The following is a 19,148-nucleotide window of genomic DNA, read 5'->3' as shown; positions in this document are numbered from 1 at the left end:
TTCCAATACTTTCTGAAAGTAATTATAGGCATCCGTTATATAAAGGGAACTGTTGATTCCAGTACTGCTCTCCTCAGCTCTGCCCCAAACATAATGTTAACATTTTCCAGAGAATATTTAATATACAATTTGCTCTGAATCAGACACCCCCCAAAATATACCTTAGTGATTACATCAAATTAAGCAGAAGTTTTCTTTTTGAGATTCAAAAATGCTTTTCATCGTCCTAGGCCCAAATGATATTGCTTATAGTTGAAGAAGGAAGTATGTTCAGTTAAGCATGATGGCAGTGTTACCAGAAAAGGATTAACAAATCATAATACAAAATCCTTAGAAGTAAGGTCACTACAGACTGTGGCAGGGCACAAGCCAAGAAATACATTGCAGATGTGCTGCCTCATTAGTTCCTGGAATCTTTATAAGTAACCTGTGTCATAGACTCAGACTCCAGAATCAGTGTGTGTCTGCTGTGTTAGACCACATAGCAGCATGTTGTTTGCAAAATTATGTTTGAAAAAATTTTATTAAAGGAATATAAACACATAACTTAAAAGTCAAATATCATTAAAGGGCTTGTAGCAAATGATAAGGTTTGCTTCCTCAATCTTCTTCCCCAACCACTATTAACCATTTTAACTTTATGCTTGGCATGAACACTTCATCTTGTTTCTAAATAATCTGAATATCCTTTTCTCTTTTAGTTTTATTAATACCAAACTTCTTTATTTGTTCCTAGTATGACATTGACTATGTCATATGTTTCTTTTGTATGCCAACATGTATTTCAATTTGCTGTGTTCTCTTTGACTGGAGTCATTTTACCTCCTTCCTTTAATTGACTTCACATTTCTATTATTGTGTCTAAGTATATATTTTCAGTCTTGCATTGCAGTGTACAGATTATTCTGCTTGCATTCTTTTTGTGTTTTCCTAATGCTATTAATGGCCCCTTTCCAATCCTTTTATCTTCAGGCAGAGTTCCAGTTCTTTCTTAACCTTCCAGTGGCTTTTTGCAATATGTCTGTCTGTCTGTCTGTCTATCTATCTATCTATCTATCACATATTTATCTATTCGTTTATCCACCATTTAAACCCACTTTTTGAAAAATTCCTTTGGGTACCTGTAGGTCCTTGAAAATGGTCTCATCTTGAGCCTGCTACACAGCTTTCTCTGAGAAATGTGCTAAGTTGTATTTCTCCTCTCAATTTCCAGTCTTCTCATCTCCCTACAGACTCCTTGTCTTGGTGGACATATTTCCAGACATATTGTCAGCCTAAAGCATCCTTTACATATACTTATTCTGACAAACTCTCTTTATAACACAGAAACATTTTCTTTTAATTGTTTAATATGGAGGAGTATAATTTCAGTGATTTGGCAAATCTATGATTTTTCAGGTTTTCTGAAATGGTGACTCCTGGGATAAAGCCTTTGCCAATTGATTATAATTGAATCTATATTTCTGCTCATTTGTCTTCTTCACTTAGTAGATTTATTATCAATTTACAATGTTATAGCATTTCAGGGGCAGCACTTAATAACTGTCTCTATACAGATTTTCAGCACACCTACTACCAAAGTGCCAATGCCATCATATTATCAAAAATTAGTCTATTTTAGAGATGAGGGCTGAAGGACTGGCCCATGATATGAAGCTTACCACAAAGAATAGTGAGTGCAGTAAGAGAAATAACTACTCTAACTATCATGACAAAGGTAGTGAGTGAGATAAATAGAAGTTTGTCTCTAATACAGTCAGGGATTGGGTGATGGGGCATTGGTGGTGGGAAGATTGCATTGGTGAAGAGGGATATTCTTTTCTATAACTGAAACCCAACTACAAACATGTTTGTAATCATGGTCCTTAAATAAAGATATTATTTTTAAAAAGCTAGTCTATTTTGAGCTAGCTAAATGTATGTTTTCTACTTGAAAATGATTATCGTGGTAATATAGCATTTAAAATTATATATGGGAGTTATATTATTATATATATAATATATATATATAATTATATATTTGGAGTTTAGGGTCCATATCCACTGGTTCTTGGGAATTATTCCCAACTATGCTTGTGACTGTCATGGGTTTGATCCCTGATATTCATTATGGTCCCTTGAGTACCACCAGGAGTGATTCCTGAGTACAGAGTTAGGAATAAATCCTGACACCACTGGGTGTAGTCTCAAGATGCACCTCAAGGGAAAGACTTTGGATATCTCAAAAAAGTAAGAACTTCAACAAACCTAACATTTCTACTTCTTGGCTTCTCAGTGAGTCATTTTTCCCCTTCCAATACAAACTTTTTTATTTTGAGACCACTTCTGGCAGTGCTGAAGTTTTGTTTTTGACTATGTGCTCTTGAAGATTTCAGGAGACCATATACAGTGCCAGGAATTACACCCAGGTTAGTTGTGTGCAAGTCAGGCACACTAACAATTGTAGAATCACTCAGGTTTAAAAAAACAGTTTGAAGAGATATATGTACACCTATATTTATTACCGAATTTGGTAAACTACTAGGAAACAGAAGCTTTCTAAATGTCTAACAATAGATAAATGGATAAAAAATCTATAATAAAGATACAAAATGGAATATTGTGGAACTTAATAAAGGGGGGAAATCATGTAGTTTGTTCTAATAAGGCTAGAACTAAGGGTACCAAGTTGTTAATTTAAAAAGAATACCAATAAGTTTATAGACAGATTTAGATGGTAAAGGGATTATTAAATAGGTACAAAACAAAAAGAGATATACCACTCGAATGATAATCAAGAGAATTCAAATTAAAACACAAAGTTATGCTTTTACACTAGTAGATTAATATTTTTGGGGTAATAGTATTGGTAAATCTCCCATGGAGGAGAGTTCCCCACTGCTGAGCTTATAAATTGGTGGAGACATTTGGGGGAGCAGCTAGTAAAGTTAATAGCCACTATTATCTTTGGCAAGGCTCAGGAAAATGGGTAGTAGGCAGAGTACCTGCCTTAGCTATTCTAGCTTCTGTCCTCTATGATAGCCCTTCAATGTGGGTAGAATGTGTAGGCAGGCAAGCACTTATTTTCTCATTTCCAAGGAGAGTGGCCTAAGGGTTCGGTATCTTCAAGAGCTTGAACCTGTGAATAAGCCAGGTCTTGTGACCCTAAATACAGTGCTCTAGAGGCCAATGGCACTTTTCTCCACCACATCCCTCTGTACTGGGCTGCTGTGTTTTGGTTGAAAATTCTCTCTGTGCAGTAAATTGCTAAAACCCTCTGACCTTTCAGGCAGTAAAAAGTAATGGTGTCTAGTAGCTACAGGAACTACTGATGGTCTAAGAAAGCTTATAAAAATGGACACACCTGGGGCTGGAGCAGTGGTAGGACATTTTGGGGTAGGACATTTGCCTTGCACGCACTGATCCAGGACAGACCTCAGTTTGATCTCCGACATCCCAAATGGTCCCCCAAGCTAGGAGTAATTTCTGAGTGCATAGCCAGGAGTAACCCCTGAATGTCACCAGGTGTGGCCCCAAAACAAAACAAAAGAAAGAAAGAAAGAAACAAACAAAAACACTGACACACCGGTATCAATGTTTTAGACAAGTGTTGTCTAAGTGCAGGAGCTTATGACTTGTTCCCAAACAATGTGTTGGGAGCCTGGGGTCACTTCTGGAGATGTTGGGTCTGAGGATGTGAAACTCTTTGAACCTTGAAATATGAACCGGTTAACTCTGACCATTCTTGGAAGGTCATTCCCTCTGTTTGACTTGGGTTCCAGTGTCTGAAAGCACCCTTAATCTTTGGGGCCCTGGCAATTATGTAGATCATCTTAAACCTCACTTTAACTTCATGGAAGAAGAACTCGTGGTAGTAATTTTAATGAAAAATTAGTTGAAGTTCAGGATGAAATCAAGGGGAACATCAGGATCCCCTAATTTCTCCCTGCCCCTATTAAATGACTGCTTTCTGTACAAATTGCAATTGGGCCACAGACTTAGCTCTTCAGATTTCCCAAACAGTAAATATTAGGCTTAATTATTCCTACAAAACAGGAGGTAAAAAGATATACAAGATTAGATGAAAGAAAATTTCAATCACTACAAGGTTGGACATTGGACTGAACTCCAAATGAGTCAAAATGCAGTTTCTGTCTCTTTGGCTTAAATCACCCTTCTCCATTGCAACAAAACATTTAAGTATTTGGAGAAGAATTATGACATTCATTCAGAAAAGTTTGCATTCCTACCATGGTGTAGGTAGTGTCAGTCATTGGATGAAGTGAGAGGTTAGTGAGCAAAGTAGAGATTCCTACCCTCATAAAGCTAACACTTGAAGAAGCTTATGTGAGACTTGGCAATGTAGTTGTGTGGGTGACCTGGAAATGGATGAGAATGGATGGAGAGAGGTTCCATGCAGCATCTGGTCATTTGAAAAACCTTCCCATGGCAGCAAAGCTGTTGCTCCCTAAATCTGGATCACATCCTGGTATCCAGACACTAGATAGCCTGGTTTCATTCTCAGTTTGGGTGAGATCTGATTGCTCTAAACCAGCACTATTTAGAAGTATCCTGCATGGGAGTCACGGGAGGCCTTATCAAAATAAATTGCAAGCCCCCAGCTCTGGATTCAGGCCAGAAGAATTGAATATTTAACTAGCTCCAAGTCATGCTAGTGCTGGCTAAGGGACCACATGTGTGAAACACAAGCCAATCACAGTGATCTCATTCCCATTACTAGGACTGATTTAGCCACAGGTATGCTATGCCTTTGAGATTCTAGCCCAGGAGCTGAGAGTGGACACCTAATTGGGAGAAAGATTTCTGGCTTGTTAAATGAGACCTGAAGAAAAGACTTTGTCTTGCTTGCCTTTGAAGTCACCTTCTATGACAGGGTGAGTTCAAGCCCTAGGGAAATGCCAAAAAAGTCAACCTGGTGGGAATAGGAGAGTACCAACCTTGGAAATGCCTGTGTTTGAATAATGCCTGTGTTTGGTTAAGATGATTAATGGCCTTATGAGGAGGCTTGCAGTGAACTTTTGTGCACAACTTTTCTGCTTGTTGGATGTATTGCCCCCAACAGATGAATGGCATCTCATTACTAGACATAACTAACCCATCCTTTTAAAAAGCTATTCTTTTGGGTTAGTGGGATTATATTGACCTTCATGATTTTGTTCCTAGGAAGTAGTAGTGAACTCATGGGTTTTATAGCAGTGATCAGGAAAGAACTCACTAATTGTCTCTTGCATACACACATGCATTCATGTTATTTATTTTTAATGGCCCAGCTCTTCTCTGCTTTGATCTTGGAGTATGATGGGGTTTTTTTGGATGGATTCACATTTAGTCTGCACCTCTGATTCTTGTAGTCTGATGCTGCTTCAGCTATCACCTCCTGCTGCAGTCCTATGTCTCGGTCTTCCAAATCTTGCTGATTAGCCTTCTAAAGATGGTCTCATGCCCAATAGTGAACTTTTGTGCCTGACTATGCAATTACTCAGTTCACTTCAGTTCTGTATGACAATAGTGAATAACAAATTTGTCTCTTAAGGTTACACTTATAACCTCTCTTCATTCCATATTCTATAGTGGATCAAGTAAGAAAGCTTTGAAAGTGAAATTAGATCGCTTCGTGTATTCCTAAAGACCTATTAATGAAAAATGCACCATAGTATACTGGAACAGAAAAGGGATATTAGTAAAAACTCTTTTGAGACCCAAATAAAATCTGTAGTCTAGTTAATAATAATGCCCCAATATTGTTTCTCAGTATGATAACTTGGCCATGATTATATAAAATGCCACCCTTAAGGGGAAGTGGGTGAGAATACAGAGGACTCTGTGCTATCTTTGCAATTCCTCTATAAATGTAAAAGTATTCCTACATTTTGTTAAATGAAAATTATTTTTTAAGCATTAGGAGTAATGTTTCCCCTTATGTTGGTGATCCAAATCATGAATAGGAACAGTTTTTTCCTCCAACTGGACAAATTATTTTCAGTGAAATAAGTCTCTTAATTCAGTATCTAGTTGAAAATTCTGAATAAAATGATATGTATATAGATATTTGGATCTCCCAAGAAGTTCCAGGAGGCCCTATCACTGTGGGCACCTTGTTTCCTTTTTTTTTTTTTTTTTTGGTTTTTGGGCCACACCCAGTAACGCTCAGGGCTTACTCCTGGCTATGTGCTCAGAAGTTGCTCCTGGCTTGGGGGACCATATGGGACACAGGGGGATTGAACCGCGGTCCGTCCAAGGCTAGCGCAGGCAAGGCAGGCACCTTACCTTTAGCGCCACCGCCCGGCCCCTTGTTTTCTTGGTTAGCCAGGACAGTGGTCAATGCAAGGGCCCAAGGATGAGCTGTGCAGAAACCCATTGGATTTGGGGATTTTCCTGGGCCACTTGGGAGATGTTCCAAAGCCCATTCCTGACAGTGCTCAGAAACATGTGATAAAACTGGGGTCTATTTGCTACATGCAAATACCCAAATCAGTTTCCAGCTCTTGATACTTTTTGAACATTACATTTTTAAGAATCAATATGGCAACTACATCTTTGGATATTCACAGATCTCTGAATTTTGTCAGCTAATCAAGGTGAATTTTCACACTGACATAGACAAACTTCAACTCTGTAATAGATGCTAATGCCCTGAGCTCTCCTCATTGGAGCTTCCTTAGCCTGATATCACATACCTCTGCTTTTCCAGACAGCTCTTTAGGAAATTCTCTACCAGCTCTCCTCTGAGCTACACAGGACATATGCCCATTTATGTCCATAGCAAATGTCTCTTTGTATCTTACCTACCCCATCCCTGTCTTCAAAACTGAAATATAAAGAATTTAACCATGAGTTTCTGGAAATGATGCGACCTTCATTGAGATCTAACGAGTAAAGTGAGTTCAATGGCAGGAATTTCAAACCAGGTAAATGGATCATCCTTAGGCTACCAGATGGCAAGGGAGATAGGCATGCATGAGCAGACTGCAGACTACAGCTTGGCAGCAGGGATCAGGTGTTGTAATCACACTCAAGAAAAGGAGCCAAGAGTATCTCATTACACAATATAAGGACCCATTATTAGACTTAGATTTAACCGGGAAAATTCTTATGTTATTTTCCATCCCTCCTTTTTTGTGTATTTGTTTTTGGTTTTTGGGTCACACCCGGCAGTGCTCAGGGGTTACTCCTGGCTCTGTGTTCAGAAATCAACCCTGGCAGGCATGGGGGACCATATGGAATGCAGGATTCGAACCACCATCCTTCTGGATGTAAGGCAAATGCCCTACCTCCAGGATATCTCTCCAACCCCTTTGTGTTTGTTTTTGGACTACTCAAGGCAGTGCCCAGGGCTTCCTCTTGGCATTGCTTGGGGCTCATATGGGAAACTGAACCCTGATTGGTTTGCTTGTACTAGCTTTCCAACTCTCCATCATTTTTATTTTAATGTCAGCTTTCATCATTATTAAATATTCCTAATTACCACAGGTAACCATTTCATCTTAGATGTCACAATCAGAAAACTCTCCTAGTTTTCAGATGAGTAGAGTCATTCCTATATTTAGATGTAGCTAAGATGCAGACCTTGGTGGAGAAAGCTTTGGGTCCTTGGCAGAATGTTAGTCATATATAGGATGTTGGTGATGATAAAAACTTTTATTGCCTGAATCCACCTGGGACCAACATTCCTAACTCCCCATACCACTTACTTCCCATATTCCAAAATGGTAGACCAAAGAATTTAATACATTTAATGCTTTTCCTTCCATTTACACTATCATAAATTACAAAGTATTGTTCACTTCACAAAATAAAACCATTTCCAGATAATTTTTTTGACAGTATCAATAAACTACATAGGCTACAACAACAATCTGTACAGTTGGGAAGAACCAAAATGGCAGGGATCAGGCAGAAGCATACAAAGGCCTAGGTACCAATGGCCTCCATCCACATAGCCCTTGGGACTTTCTGGGATAATCGCACCACACTCCTTTTGCCATGCTCTTTCTTGTTACACAACGATTCTTTCCTGGCCACTCCAAAACAAGACTAGTGAAGAATTACATAAATCATCTCAGACAGAGGGAAAGATGGTCTTTTCAAATTTAAGAGAGAAATTTCTATATTTACAGTTTTTGATGTTTTATATGTTTTTCCTATTTTACAAAATATAGAAATCTTGGTGTGAAAAATCTCATGCGAAGATAAACAGTCAATAATATGGAATTATTATAATAAAATCATATTAAGTTATCTATACAATGTTGCTCTTAATCAAGGACAAACACGTATTTGTAAAAATCAAACTGATTCATTCTCATTTAAAAATAAGCTTGTTTATAAAACAAAAATGAAAAAAATCAACAATCATTCTGCAGATTAAATTTTTTAAATGTAGAAATGTGGCAAAAAAAATTCCTCCTTGCCATAAACACGTGAATTCAGAATGCTTACCCAAAAAGAAATGCAGAAAAGTGCTGACTTTTCATAGAGCCTCGAGATAATAAGTGTTCCAAAAACATTTTCTATAAAATGAGCATATTTTGCATGGTCTGGGATATACATCTATGGTGCAGAGAGACTATGGCCAATCCTGATGCATATGTTGGGATGCCACAAGATTTTAATGGAAAGAAAACCTTGGACATTTCCAACTATCTTACAGTTGCTATAGACACCATACCATAGCAAAATGCCAGTACTTATCAGCAACAAATATGGAAAGCAGAGACATAAGGTGGCTTGTGAAATTTCATTGCAAAGCACTGTGCAGGACATAGGTATGTCAAGATAATACTGCGTTTGTGGTAAACAGTCTCAGGGTATCATAGCAAGAATGCGGGGCAAGGTACAAAGGTAATAACCAATGCACTGCATTGAGTTCTATTTTGCTAAAATAAAGTAACATTCTTGCAGCTAACATAAAAATACATTTTACAATATATGTTTCATTTAACATACAGAATTGTCTTTTCGTAAGTGGAAAATGTATCAAGTACCTCTATGTATTAAGTTCCCTTTTTTATTTCTTACTAGACACATTTAAAGGTCTACATTGTATATTTTTTTTCCCCCTAATAAGTTAAACGTTGCTCCATCACACTTCCGGCAAAACTGACATATGAGGTGCGAAGACCCCATACCGGGCCTTTTTCTCTCCCCGCAGTTGCTGTCGACCAGTCGAGGAGGCCAGTGTCTATGAGACACAGTAGCCAATGGCCAAGGGAATTCCATCACTTGTTTGCAAAACCAATCAAGTGCACTTCCGTTAGCCTTATCACCTCAGTGGGGCTGGGGATATTCTGCTCATTTCCTTGATGGATTAAAACAGAACGTCTTCGTTTTCTATTAAAATCTGCACAATCAGCTTTTGGTACCGCATATCATGGAGCGTGGTAAGGGTGCTGTCCTCTGGGGGTCTCATCAGTGTGGGCCCAAATACGATCCCCAGGTTCTCGGCATTCATGAGATTGTCCTTTTCATTTAGAGTCACCCTGTGAAGTAAACATATGTATAGTGGTTTGGGTGAGTTCATTCAGGCGAGGTATTTCAGTTCCTACAATAATACCTCTGCTTTGAGAAACTGCAAAAGAAGACCAACAACCAGACAGAGAATTATATTTTGAAAGATTTTTTTTTTTTTACATTTGTCTTTTAGATTGTGGATATTGCCTGCAGCTAAGGAAGTGAATCTGTTAGATATAATCTTTAAACATGGAAAACAGGTCCTTCTTATTGAATACATGTGGAATGAACCAGGAATTCAGGATCATTGTTTTAAAGAGGCACCAGAGTATCCATCGGCATAAAGAAGTATTTTTGGGGGGGCCCAGCGATAGCACACAGTGGTAGGATGTTTGCTTTGCACGTGGCTGACCAGGACTGGCTTGGTTTGATCCTAAGCATCCCATATGGTCCCCAAGCCAGGAGCAATTCCTGAGCACATAGCCAGGTGTGGCCCCCAACCCAAAACCCCCAAAAATATAAAAATAAAAATAAAGAAGTGTTTTTCTCCTTTACTAGCCTCTATACAGGGAAACATGAAAACTGAAGAGATTTCTCTCTCCTCCAAAGGCTAGTTCTAGAGAAGATTCTGTGCAGGCTGCCAGGAATTTAGGAAAAGTCAGGCTGCCCTCATCAGACTGGAGGACAGCTGGCATGTGGCCAGATGAAAAAGCAGTTGCATATTATTCCTAGTTCCCCACAGGATGAGGCCTGGAGTAGTAATTGTTGTTGGACCTGAAAGTCATACTTTCAACCTCCAGATAAGAGCTGCAAAGCCTTTTGGAATGAAATTCAAAATCAAAGTTGACTAAATCTAAATCTAAGTAGACTAAATGACCGTAATGGAATACAAGAATAATCTTTTAGTTACCATGCTTTTAGAAATGTAGGAACATTAAAATAAATATAAAAGGAAGTAGATCTCATCATTAAGAATAAAATAGAATTAAACCAGGTTTGGCCCTGAGCTTATTGTGTTATATGTAGTCTCTCAGAGTACATGAGATACAAAAAAATACACTTTTTTTTTGAAGATCAGATTTTATGTTGCAAAGCTAATGGGAGAAAGAAATGGTAATTTTCTTTATTGTCAATTCAGTTACATCTACCTATTCATATATTACACTTGAATAAACAAGATAGCTAGCAAATCCACCCTAATAAAAATATACTAATAGTTTCAGCTGTAAAATACTAGATAATTGGGGCCAGACTGATAGCACAGCAGTAGGGCATTTGCCTTGCAAGCAGATGACCTGGGACGAACCTTGGTTTGATCCTTGGCATCCCAGATGGTCTCCCAAGCCTCTCAGGAGTGATTTCAGAGTACAGAGCCAGCAGTAACCCCTGAATGCCTCTGGGTGTGGCCTCTCCAACACCCCCCCCCAAAAAAAACCCCTAGATAATTGTACATTGCCTTTCAGATAACAATTGGAAGTTGACCACAATGAAAGAAATACATTAGTTAACTAAAAGCCAGGTCAGATTGTCACAATCTTTTATTTCCCTCCCCCCAAATCCTGTACATTCAAATTAAATCAAAATTAAAGTCTTTTCAGTCAAATCCTTGATCTTTAATCAACTTGAATATGAAAAGTATTCATAGGTTTCATAAGGTAAAAGTAAAAACTTCATGTCTAGTCTTTATACAATAGTCTCAGTGTGGCCATGTGCAGCTACTATTGGGCTTATTGTAAGAACAAAGCGATGTCATGTACCTTCCCCAAACACTGAGCAGGTGCTAAAACATGTTCTCTGGTCCCTCTAATGTCTCAAATTCCCAGTTGCTCACTCAAGCAGAGAGAAGGGAAACCATCCATTCATGGTTTACGGAGAAGCCTGAATCCAGCCCATGCTTCTTGGAGGTATTTGTAGGGAGGTCAACTCCCTCTGAGATGATGACAGTTGTGCCTGACGCTTGGAATTCACACTCTGCATAAGTCTTCTCCCTGCTTTTAACCTGGTGAATGACTGCTAATAATGAGAGTAGAACAAAGACATGAAGTGTCACTTCTGCAAGGAGAATACAGAAGGATATCTCATTTGTGGTGTGGCTGCTTCCTCACTCTGAGAGAAACAAGCTGTCACTTGCTGAACTGCTAATGGGACAGTTCCATGGTAGGAGACTCTATAAGAAACCTCAAAAGCAGGAAGGGAGAGCCTCAGTCCAACAGCCTCAGAGGCAGTGGATCCTGCTGAGAACATGTGAGAGCTTGGCAGGGGCTTGTTGCCTGCACTGAGTATTTAGATGATCTTAAAAACCTGCCTCACAGTTTGTGAGCTCATTTCATGCAGACCATGAAGCAGACATATCACACAGATAGATCTACACCTGAGTTCCTGACAACACCGGCTGAGAAACCATAAAGATTTGTTGCTTGGAACTATTTTGAAGAAATTGGCTTCTCAATGACAGGTACTTTAATTCACCAAGAAACACAAAATGAGAAATGAATGTGTCCAACAGGCAGGCTGGATAAGGAATTAGAGATTGAGAAGAGGAAAGACAGCACAGAGACAGAGCTGTGTGCAGGAAAAAGAAACATGGTGGCAGTGTAGAAAAATGGTTAGAGCAGGGTTAGGGTCTGAGCAGGCATTTATGCTTCGATCCCATCTTGACTGCTCATTCACAAAGGAGAGACTTCCCTATCTCTCAGGAATCTCAGGAACATGTAGCCTCTGGCAGGTCCTATCTCAGAGGGCTAATGCAGGACATTTGGAGCAGCTCTGGGCAGAATGAAAAACAAAGCTGGCTGGAGAGGGCAGCACTGTCCTATGTAAAGGACTATCTGGCCTTTTGGGGGTAAGGAAGAAGGCTGTGGAGGTGTCCCGGTGCAAACCTGGGTACTTTGTATCAGAGATGTCAACTTACTTCTTGAGGTGGATCATCAGGTATCGGAGGGTCTCATAATGGGCAGGAGGAAGCAACATCAGCACCTCGTGGACGGCTTCCAGCCTCTCATCTGCATTGGAGATTTCTAAGAAGATCACAGAGAGTGCATCTAAGTGCAATTACGGGCTTTCACATTTTCAAAGGAGCAAGAAGGTTGTTCTTGATATAGAGGGAAAGTCTAATAGAGTAACATTTTTTGCTGCAAGTAAACAATGTGTTCCTGCCCTGCCTCATTCCAGGAAAGCTGTGTGTGTGTGTGTGTGTGTGTGTGTGTGTGTGTGTGTGTGTGTGTATCTCATGAACATTTGAACATGTGCTAGAGACTGGACACCATCCTTTCATTCCAGAAATCAGCAAGGTCTTTGTAGTAACAGATAAACAAGCTTCCCGGGACATCTCCTGAATATACCCACAGCTTTTTAAACTGGACCACATTTGGAAGCATTTTCTCTTATATTGTCTCTAACATTTTCTGGCAGCCTTTCATATATATATGAAATATATATGTGTGTATACACATTTGTATACACACACAAACACTTCACAGCATATACTCTAGCATGTCTTCCTTGGTTTTTTAGGTCACTAATAGGAATTAACTAGTCACTCAAAGTCTCTGCATCATTGTCTCTGGTGCCATTGACTTTTCTAGAAACTTCTTCCAGGATCACCGTCAGAAGGAATGGTCTTTTTTTTTTTTAAATAATATCTTTATTTAAGCACCATGATTACAAACATGTTTGTAGTTGGGTTTCAGATATAAAAAAAGAACACCCCCCTTCACCAGAGTGACCTTCCCACTACCAATGTTCCCATCTCCTTCCTCCCCTACTCCCACCTGTATTCCAGTCAAGCATTCTACTTCTCTCCTCACTACTATTATCATAATAGTTTTTAGTGTAGTTATTTCTCTAACTGAACTCACCACTCTTTATGGTTAGCTTTATATTTATATTGTGGCCTGTCAGAAGGAGTGGTCTTAGTGGAACTTAGATCCACAGCTTCTCAGTTTCTGACAAGGAACCTTATACATCTTCCTATCTCAGTTACTTTAAAGAGACTATGTGATTTAATAGACACCTCATCAAAGTGGACTTGGTTTTTTTTCAGCGTGAGTTTTTTGTGACTAGCTTTGTTCCAGGACAGAAAGCAGATTTTGCTCCTTCTCTACAGTGGTCCCCTTTTCTGACCAAGTGTTAAACACTGAGCAACTTGCACCAATGAGAGACAGTGTCGGTGCCAGTGTCAGTGGGAGCTCAGCCCTCCAAAAGCAACTTTCCTCCTCTGTAGAATTGGGTCATAAGATATATTTTAAACAGTGCACTTTCCTCGCAAGTGGATGAATATATGATCCCTCATGCTCTCCAGGAATGATCTCAGGGTACACAGTCAGGAGTAAGGCTGTGTGTGACCCCCAATTTTGTTAAAATAAGGGCTATTCCTGATAATTCTTGAGTTCAGTTTGAGGGCTCATTGGTATTTTTACTGCTCACGTGCTCTAACTCTAGAGTGATACACCTGGCCCTGGGGTTATAATGTTTGCTATCTGAAATAAATGTTGCCTTGACCCACGTTTGGTTCCTGACACTTTAAGCCCCACCATGAGTGCTCCCTGAGCAGAGAGCAAGGAGAACCCCTTAACAGCAATGGGTATGGACCAGAAAACAACCCAAAAATCATGTGACCTTGACATGAATAAAGATATTTTTGGTGTATTATTAATCTTGAGGGACACTAATGGGTCATACTTAAGGTGTGACTTTGGCAGTGTGATTCTTCTTAGTGAATAAGAAAAACTCATCTAAAAACTGCACACTGAAGAATGTTTTTCTTTGTCTTGAACAGAGTAGGCTAGAGTGGGCTGATTCCCAATAGAGCAGGATCCATGAGAGTCAGTCATGGCCCCAGACTTAGAACTCAGTGGGTTTTCTTGTAACTGTTCCATTGTGCTCATGGGAAGGGAAGCAACTCTACAATAATTCAGACAGTTATGAGGATTACTTGTTCTTTCTTTTTTTATCTAGACATTATGATTTATAATAGTGTTAATATTAATGTTTCAAGCATGTGATTTGTTATTTACCCTTCCCTTGTGGAGTGCTGTCAGCATCTCCCCACCACTATCTGTAGGTCTTTTCTGTTCCTGCCACCTTAGGGATACTGTTTTCTAGAGAAACTCTCAGGGGCTATTGTTGTTCATCATGGGGTTTCATTTTTTTTCTCAAGGCTCAAAACACATAATTAATACTCTGGTACAGCTCTAAACTTCACAATACTTACTTGCTGCTTCTATAAATTTGGAATAAGTGTCGTAGGTGATGATAGGGATAGGCAAGTCCCTGAAATACAATTTAAGGGCTCCAGTGATGATGTTTATGTCTGGGTAGATACTGGCAGATATATCTGCCTTTTCACCATCTGAAAAACAATCAAAGATCCAAATCCTCATTAGGAGCTTATTTATCTAAGTTAAAGCATGCCAAGAAAGGGAAAAAATGATTCAGCAATAAATATTTCTTTCTGAGGACCAGCTCACTGATTTCTAATAATACAAAGATATAGGAGGTAACAAAACTAAGCTGATAAGAATGAAATATAGCCAAAATAGTAGTTAAATAGACCTAAAATAGTTCTCATGGCTTCTTGCCAATGTGCTAGCTATTTTGGAAGTTGGGTGGGCAGAGCCTAGGCATTGAACATGGTAGCTGGAAGTCACGGGGACAGTATGTCCAGAGGCAGTTCTGTCTGAATCCAAGCACCTTGCTTCCCTAGAAGAAGGAAATCACCAAGACTCTTCTGAGTCATAAAAATTATTGGTAAGTCACTTCCCAGAGTGGCTAAGAACCAAAGGTTAAGACAGCACCAGTTTTGTAAGGGAGAATGTTCTAGAGTCCTACCAGATGAGACTCTGGCTCATCAGACACTATCATTCAGCAATTTTTACTTTTTAATTTTTGGGCCATGCTTGGTGGTTTTCAGGCTTTACTTCTGAGAGTGCTCAGGGATCACTCCTGGCAAGCTTGGAAGCCCACATAGTATGGCAGGGATCTATTCTAGGTGGGCTATTTGCAAGGCAAGCTCCCTACTAGCTCTACTAGCTCTCTGATCTTCAATCAATATTTGTGACTTATGGGCACACTCTTAAGGAAAAAGTATAAGGACGTAGCAGAAAACTGTGGAATTTATACATAATTATTCATTAGCTGCTTGGAAAACAGCTCTCAGAGCTCTAAACTTCTTTACTACAAATCGTGTGTCCAGAGGGAAGAGTGATAAGAGTAAGTCCAAGGCATTCAAACAAGTGCAAGCTCACCTCTGTCAAATGCCATTTTGACATCTTCAATGTGTTCAGTGAATCCAGAGACTCTGTATAGGCCTTCCGACTTTAGTCCTGTTAAGAGAGAAACCAGGAGGTAGGCTTTAACTCTAGCTGTCTGAATTATCTAAAATCAACTCATTTCCTATTAAGGCTATGCATCTCAGGAAATGAGCATCTATGTAAACTGAAATATTACATATGGTGCCTTCAGAACGTGGATGTGCCTGCCCAGGTTCTATGCACATTTATCTTTATTGGCTTGTGTAGTGTAATAATCTTGGGATTATGACCCACTTTCTGCCTGGCTTTGAAAAATGAACCCCAGTTTAAGATTTTCATCAACCATGATTCCCAGCCACCTTTGTTTATCTGAGAGCTGATGTAATTTTATTGCTTCAGACAGCAATCTGCTTTGAAGCTGTCTATGTGCTAGGTCACATGTAACACTGTGATGGCTACACATGAGATTTTTGTTTGTTGTTTATTTAGGAGTCACACCTGGCTGTGGTTGGGACTGATTTTTAGCAATATGTTCAGGGAACATTCCTGGCAGTGCTTATGGGACCATATGTAGTTCTGGGGAATCAAACCTGGGCTCCATGCAAGGCAAAACCTTACCCATTGTGCTATCTTATTTCTAAAAGGTTTTATATAACAAGCTATTATATCTTCTTTTTTGTTTGTTTGTTTGTTTACAAAGAATTTGATCATTTGGCAGTATATAAATACTAGGGGAATATATTTAGCTGAAACATAGAAGAATATGTTTGTAGCAAAGTGGCTAAAGCCTTTGGACACTTTTACATGGACAGTGAATCCAAGTTACATTCAACAATCCAAACACTTCTGTCAACCTTTCCTACCAAATCACTGAATTACTTTTTGCTACCAATGAAGGGCTAAATAAAGTGCAAGTGAATGAGAGATGATTCAGTCATAATATCAGGAACCTCTCTCTTAAGTTTGTCTATCTGCCCTACTTCTGTGAAGTTTCAGTGCATGGATCTTTTTAATATTTCCACTCTCCTAGAATAAAGAGCTAATGTTAGCAGTAAGCTTACATGATAGGAAATGTTTGGTAGTCAATGATTTCTTCCGTTTTTGGTATGTGTATGGGGTTGGGCCACACTTGGAAGTGCTCAGATTACTCCTGGTTCTGTGCTTAGAGCTAGTTCCTGGCAGTGCTCAGGGAGCCATATGCAGTGTCAGGGTTTGAATCCTAGTTAGACACATGCTGACATGGATTAAGCTTAATCCCATCACTACAGCTCTGATCAATGATTTCTCTACTTATTTAATAGAAGCATGTTTTAAATTTATTGTTTTAAAACTTTATTATAGTTAAGATAATATGTTTACCATATGGTGTTTTAAGAGTAGATTTAAACCTTATCTCTGCTATAAAACCATTCTGAATTGTCTTCAAATATTATTAAAATGTATTGTTTTGACTTTAAAGTGCTTTGAGTACATACACTTCCAATATTTAATTATTTTTTATGGCATGTACATGTAGCCACTTAGCAGTATTGGATGGGAGTTTCCACACCTATACTGGAAGTGCTGGGGACTACTAGGGCTATTGCTATTGGTGGCTTGGAGCCATTCAGCAGCAGGGTAGCTCTCAGACTTTGTACATGTTAACATGTGCTCTACCTCTTGTGCAATCTTTAAAGCCCTACTTCTCTGATTCTTTGTTTGTTTGTTTGTTTGTTTTGGCACTACACCTGGTGATGCTCAGGGGTTATCCCTGGCTATGCACTCAGAAATCACTCCTGGCTTGGGGGACCATATGGGACACCGGGGGATCAAACTGCAGTTTGTCCTATGTTAGCCATGTACAAGGCAAATGCCCCACATTTGTGCCACTACTCTGGCCTCAACTTCTCTGATTCTTAAAGCCAAAAAAATGCTATAGCTCATAACAAAGACTTAGAAATTCTGCGTGAATATTTTATGCAGAAAAAGGGCATCAGTTAAGCAATTTTTGTATATGTGTTTCCAGTGATTGTGTCTATGTAGGCTATTTTCTCAACAGCAATCCACTTGAAAGAAAGTTTCCTTGACAATGGTACGAATAAGAGGTCAATAAAATCACTCTAATAAAAAAACTTTCCCAAACCTCTTGCTTCAATTTCCCGAATGCATATGTCCACAACCATGGGTCTCTGTGTGTTGTGAGCCTTCACGAGTGTTGTGAGATCACAACAGTACACTTTCTTGATTCTCTTGAGATCAGGTTGGCAGTCATTGGGAACATGCTTAGAACACTGCTTGTGTACATTCAATCCACAGTCTGTAACAAAGAAAGCCACATTAACTTTCACCAGTCCCTTTTGTCAAGCCCAACACAAATGACATATTACCAAATATAAAAAGGAAAACACTCAAGGTTTCCTATACCTTCCTGAAATAGCCATGCCATTTAGAGGAGATATTCTTCAAGACATGATGTGAAACCTATCTTTGCCCTCAGACTAAATTCATCAAGCTTTTGCAGTTGTTGAACCACAAGAATAGAATATCTCAGAGACTGTTTTCATAATGAGCCTGCTGTTTGCAAACTGTTCCCTTTTGGGGGTTGAGGGCTGAAACCCTCTGGGTTTTCATGTAAGATTTTGGGTTTGACAACACAGAACTACTCATGGCTTTTAAGAGAACTGAGACTTTGAACAATGATTTCTGTCAAGTCCTCAATAGTCTTTTTTGTGGAAGACTTTCCTTTTCTGTAGGAATTTCTGCTCCTTTGTTGGAGGTACTTGACCATTGGCATGTCTGTTCTTTCCTGAGAATTAATTTTCTTCCTTGTTGAAAACTTGGGCAGACTGTTTCCCTTCTATTTGCCTTATTTTGACATGTGTCAGTGGAAATAATGTCTAAGTGAACACCAGTGGAGGAAACATGAGTATTTGTAATTCATAACCATACTACGTAATGTGATTATTAGAGTATTTATAAAACTCACATTAAGGTCAAACTAAAAATGTACTCAAGTGCAGTGAACACATTAATTCACTGATAGAATATCAATAAAACAATAAGAAAGTGCTGTTTACATTCTGAAAAATAAAATTTAATGCAAAAATTGTTCAAATTTGATGGGCAATCTACTCAAAAGTGCCTTTCTTTTTTTTTTTTTTTTAAAAATATGGAGCGCTTCACGAATTTGCGTGTCATCCTTGCGCAGGGGCCATGCTAATCTTCTCTGTATCGTTCCAATTTTAGTATATGTGCTGCCGAAGCGAGCACTCAAAAGTGCCTTTCAATGTTAATTGTTTAGGTATAAAGAAAAAACACTGTATGTGTGACATGAATATTGATATGTGATTATGAATATTGTAAACATCTATTATTAGACCTAATTTTTACTTAGCTCCCAATTCTATTTCTTTTTTTCCCTACTCTATTTCATGTTAGTTTTATAATATGAAAAATTCAGTAGAAGTA

General features: G+C 38.9%; 1 protein-coding gene and 1 non-coding gene across 3 annotated transcripts in view; both read right to left on the bottom strand.

Moving 5' to 3' along the window:
* Positions 1-7,617: 7,617 nt before the first annotated feature.
* Positions 7,618-19,148, bottom strand: part of CHN2 (chimerin 2) — a 330,699-nt gene continuing 319,168 nt past the window's right edge. Inside the window, exons 9-13 of one of the 2 annotated variants that reach the window (XM_049781874.1) lie at positions 17,824-17,997; positions 15,696-15,773; positions 14,663-14,800; positions 12,362-12,467; positions 7,618-9,479 (exon numbers count right to left, since the gene is read on the bottom strand). In XM_049781874.1, the coding sequence (XP_049637831.1) occupies positions 9,308-9,479; positions 12,362-12,467; positions 14,663-14,800; positions 15,696-15,773; positions 17,824-17,997 (668 nt within the window). In that variant the 3' untranslated portion in view covers positions 7,618-9,307. The remainder of the gene's footprint in view (positions 9,480-12,361; positions 12,468-14,662; positions 14,801-15,695; positions 15,774-17,823; positions 17,998-19,148) is intronic. The other variant, XM_049781875.1, reaches the window with a different exon arrangement.
* Positions 18,844-18,950, bottom strand: LOC126021404 (U6 spliceosomal RNA). Its single transcript, XR_007499922.1, has one exon. It is a non-coding gene; the product is annotated as a U6 spliceosomal RNA (small nuclear RNA).

The sequence above is a fragment of the Suncus etruscus genome, chromosome 10 (assembly GCF_024139225.1).
Source record: "Suncus etruscus isolate mSunEtr1 chromosome 10, mSunEtr1.pri.cur, whole genome shotgun sequence".
Taxonomy (NCBI): domain Eukaryota; kingdom Metazoa; phylum Chordata; class Mammalia; order Eulipotyphla; family Soricidae; genus Suncus; species Suncus etruscus.
This window is presented reverse-complemented; position numbering and strand designations above follow the sequence as displayed.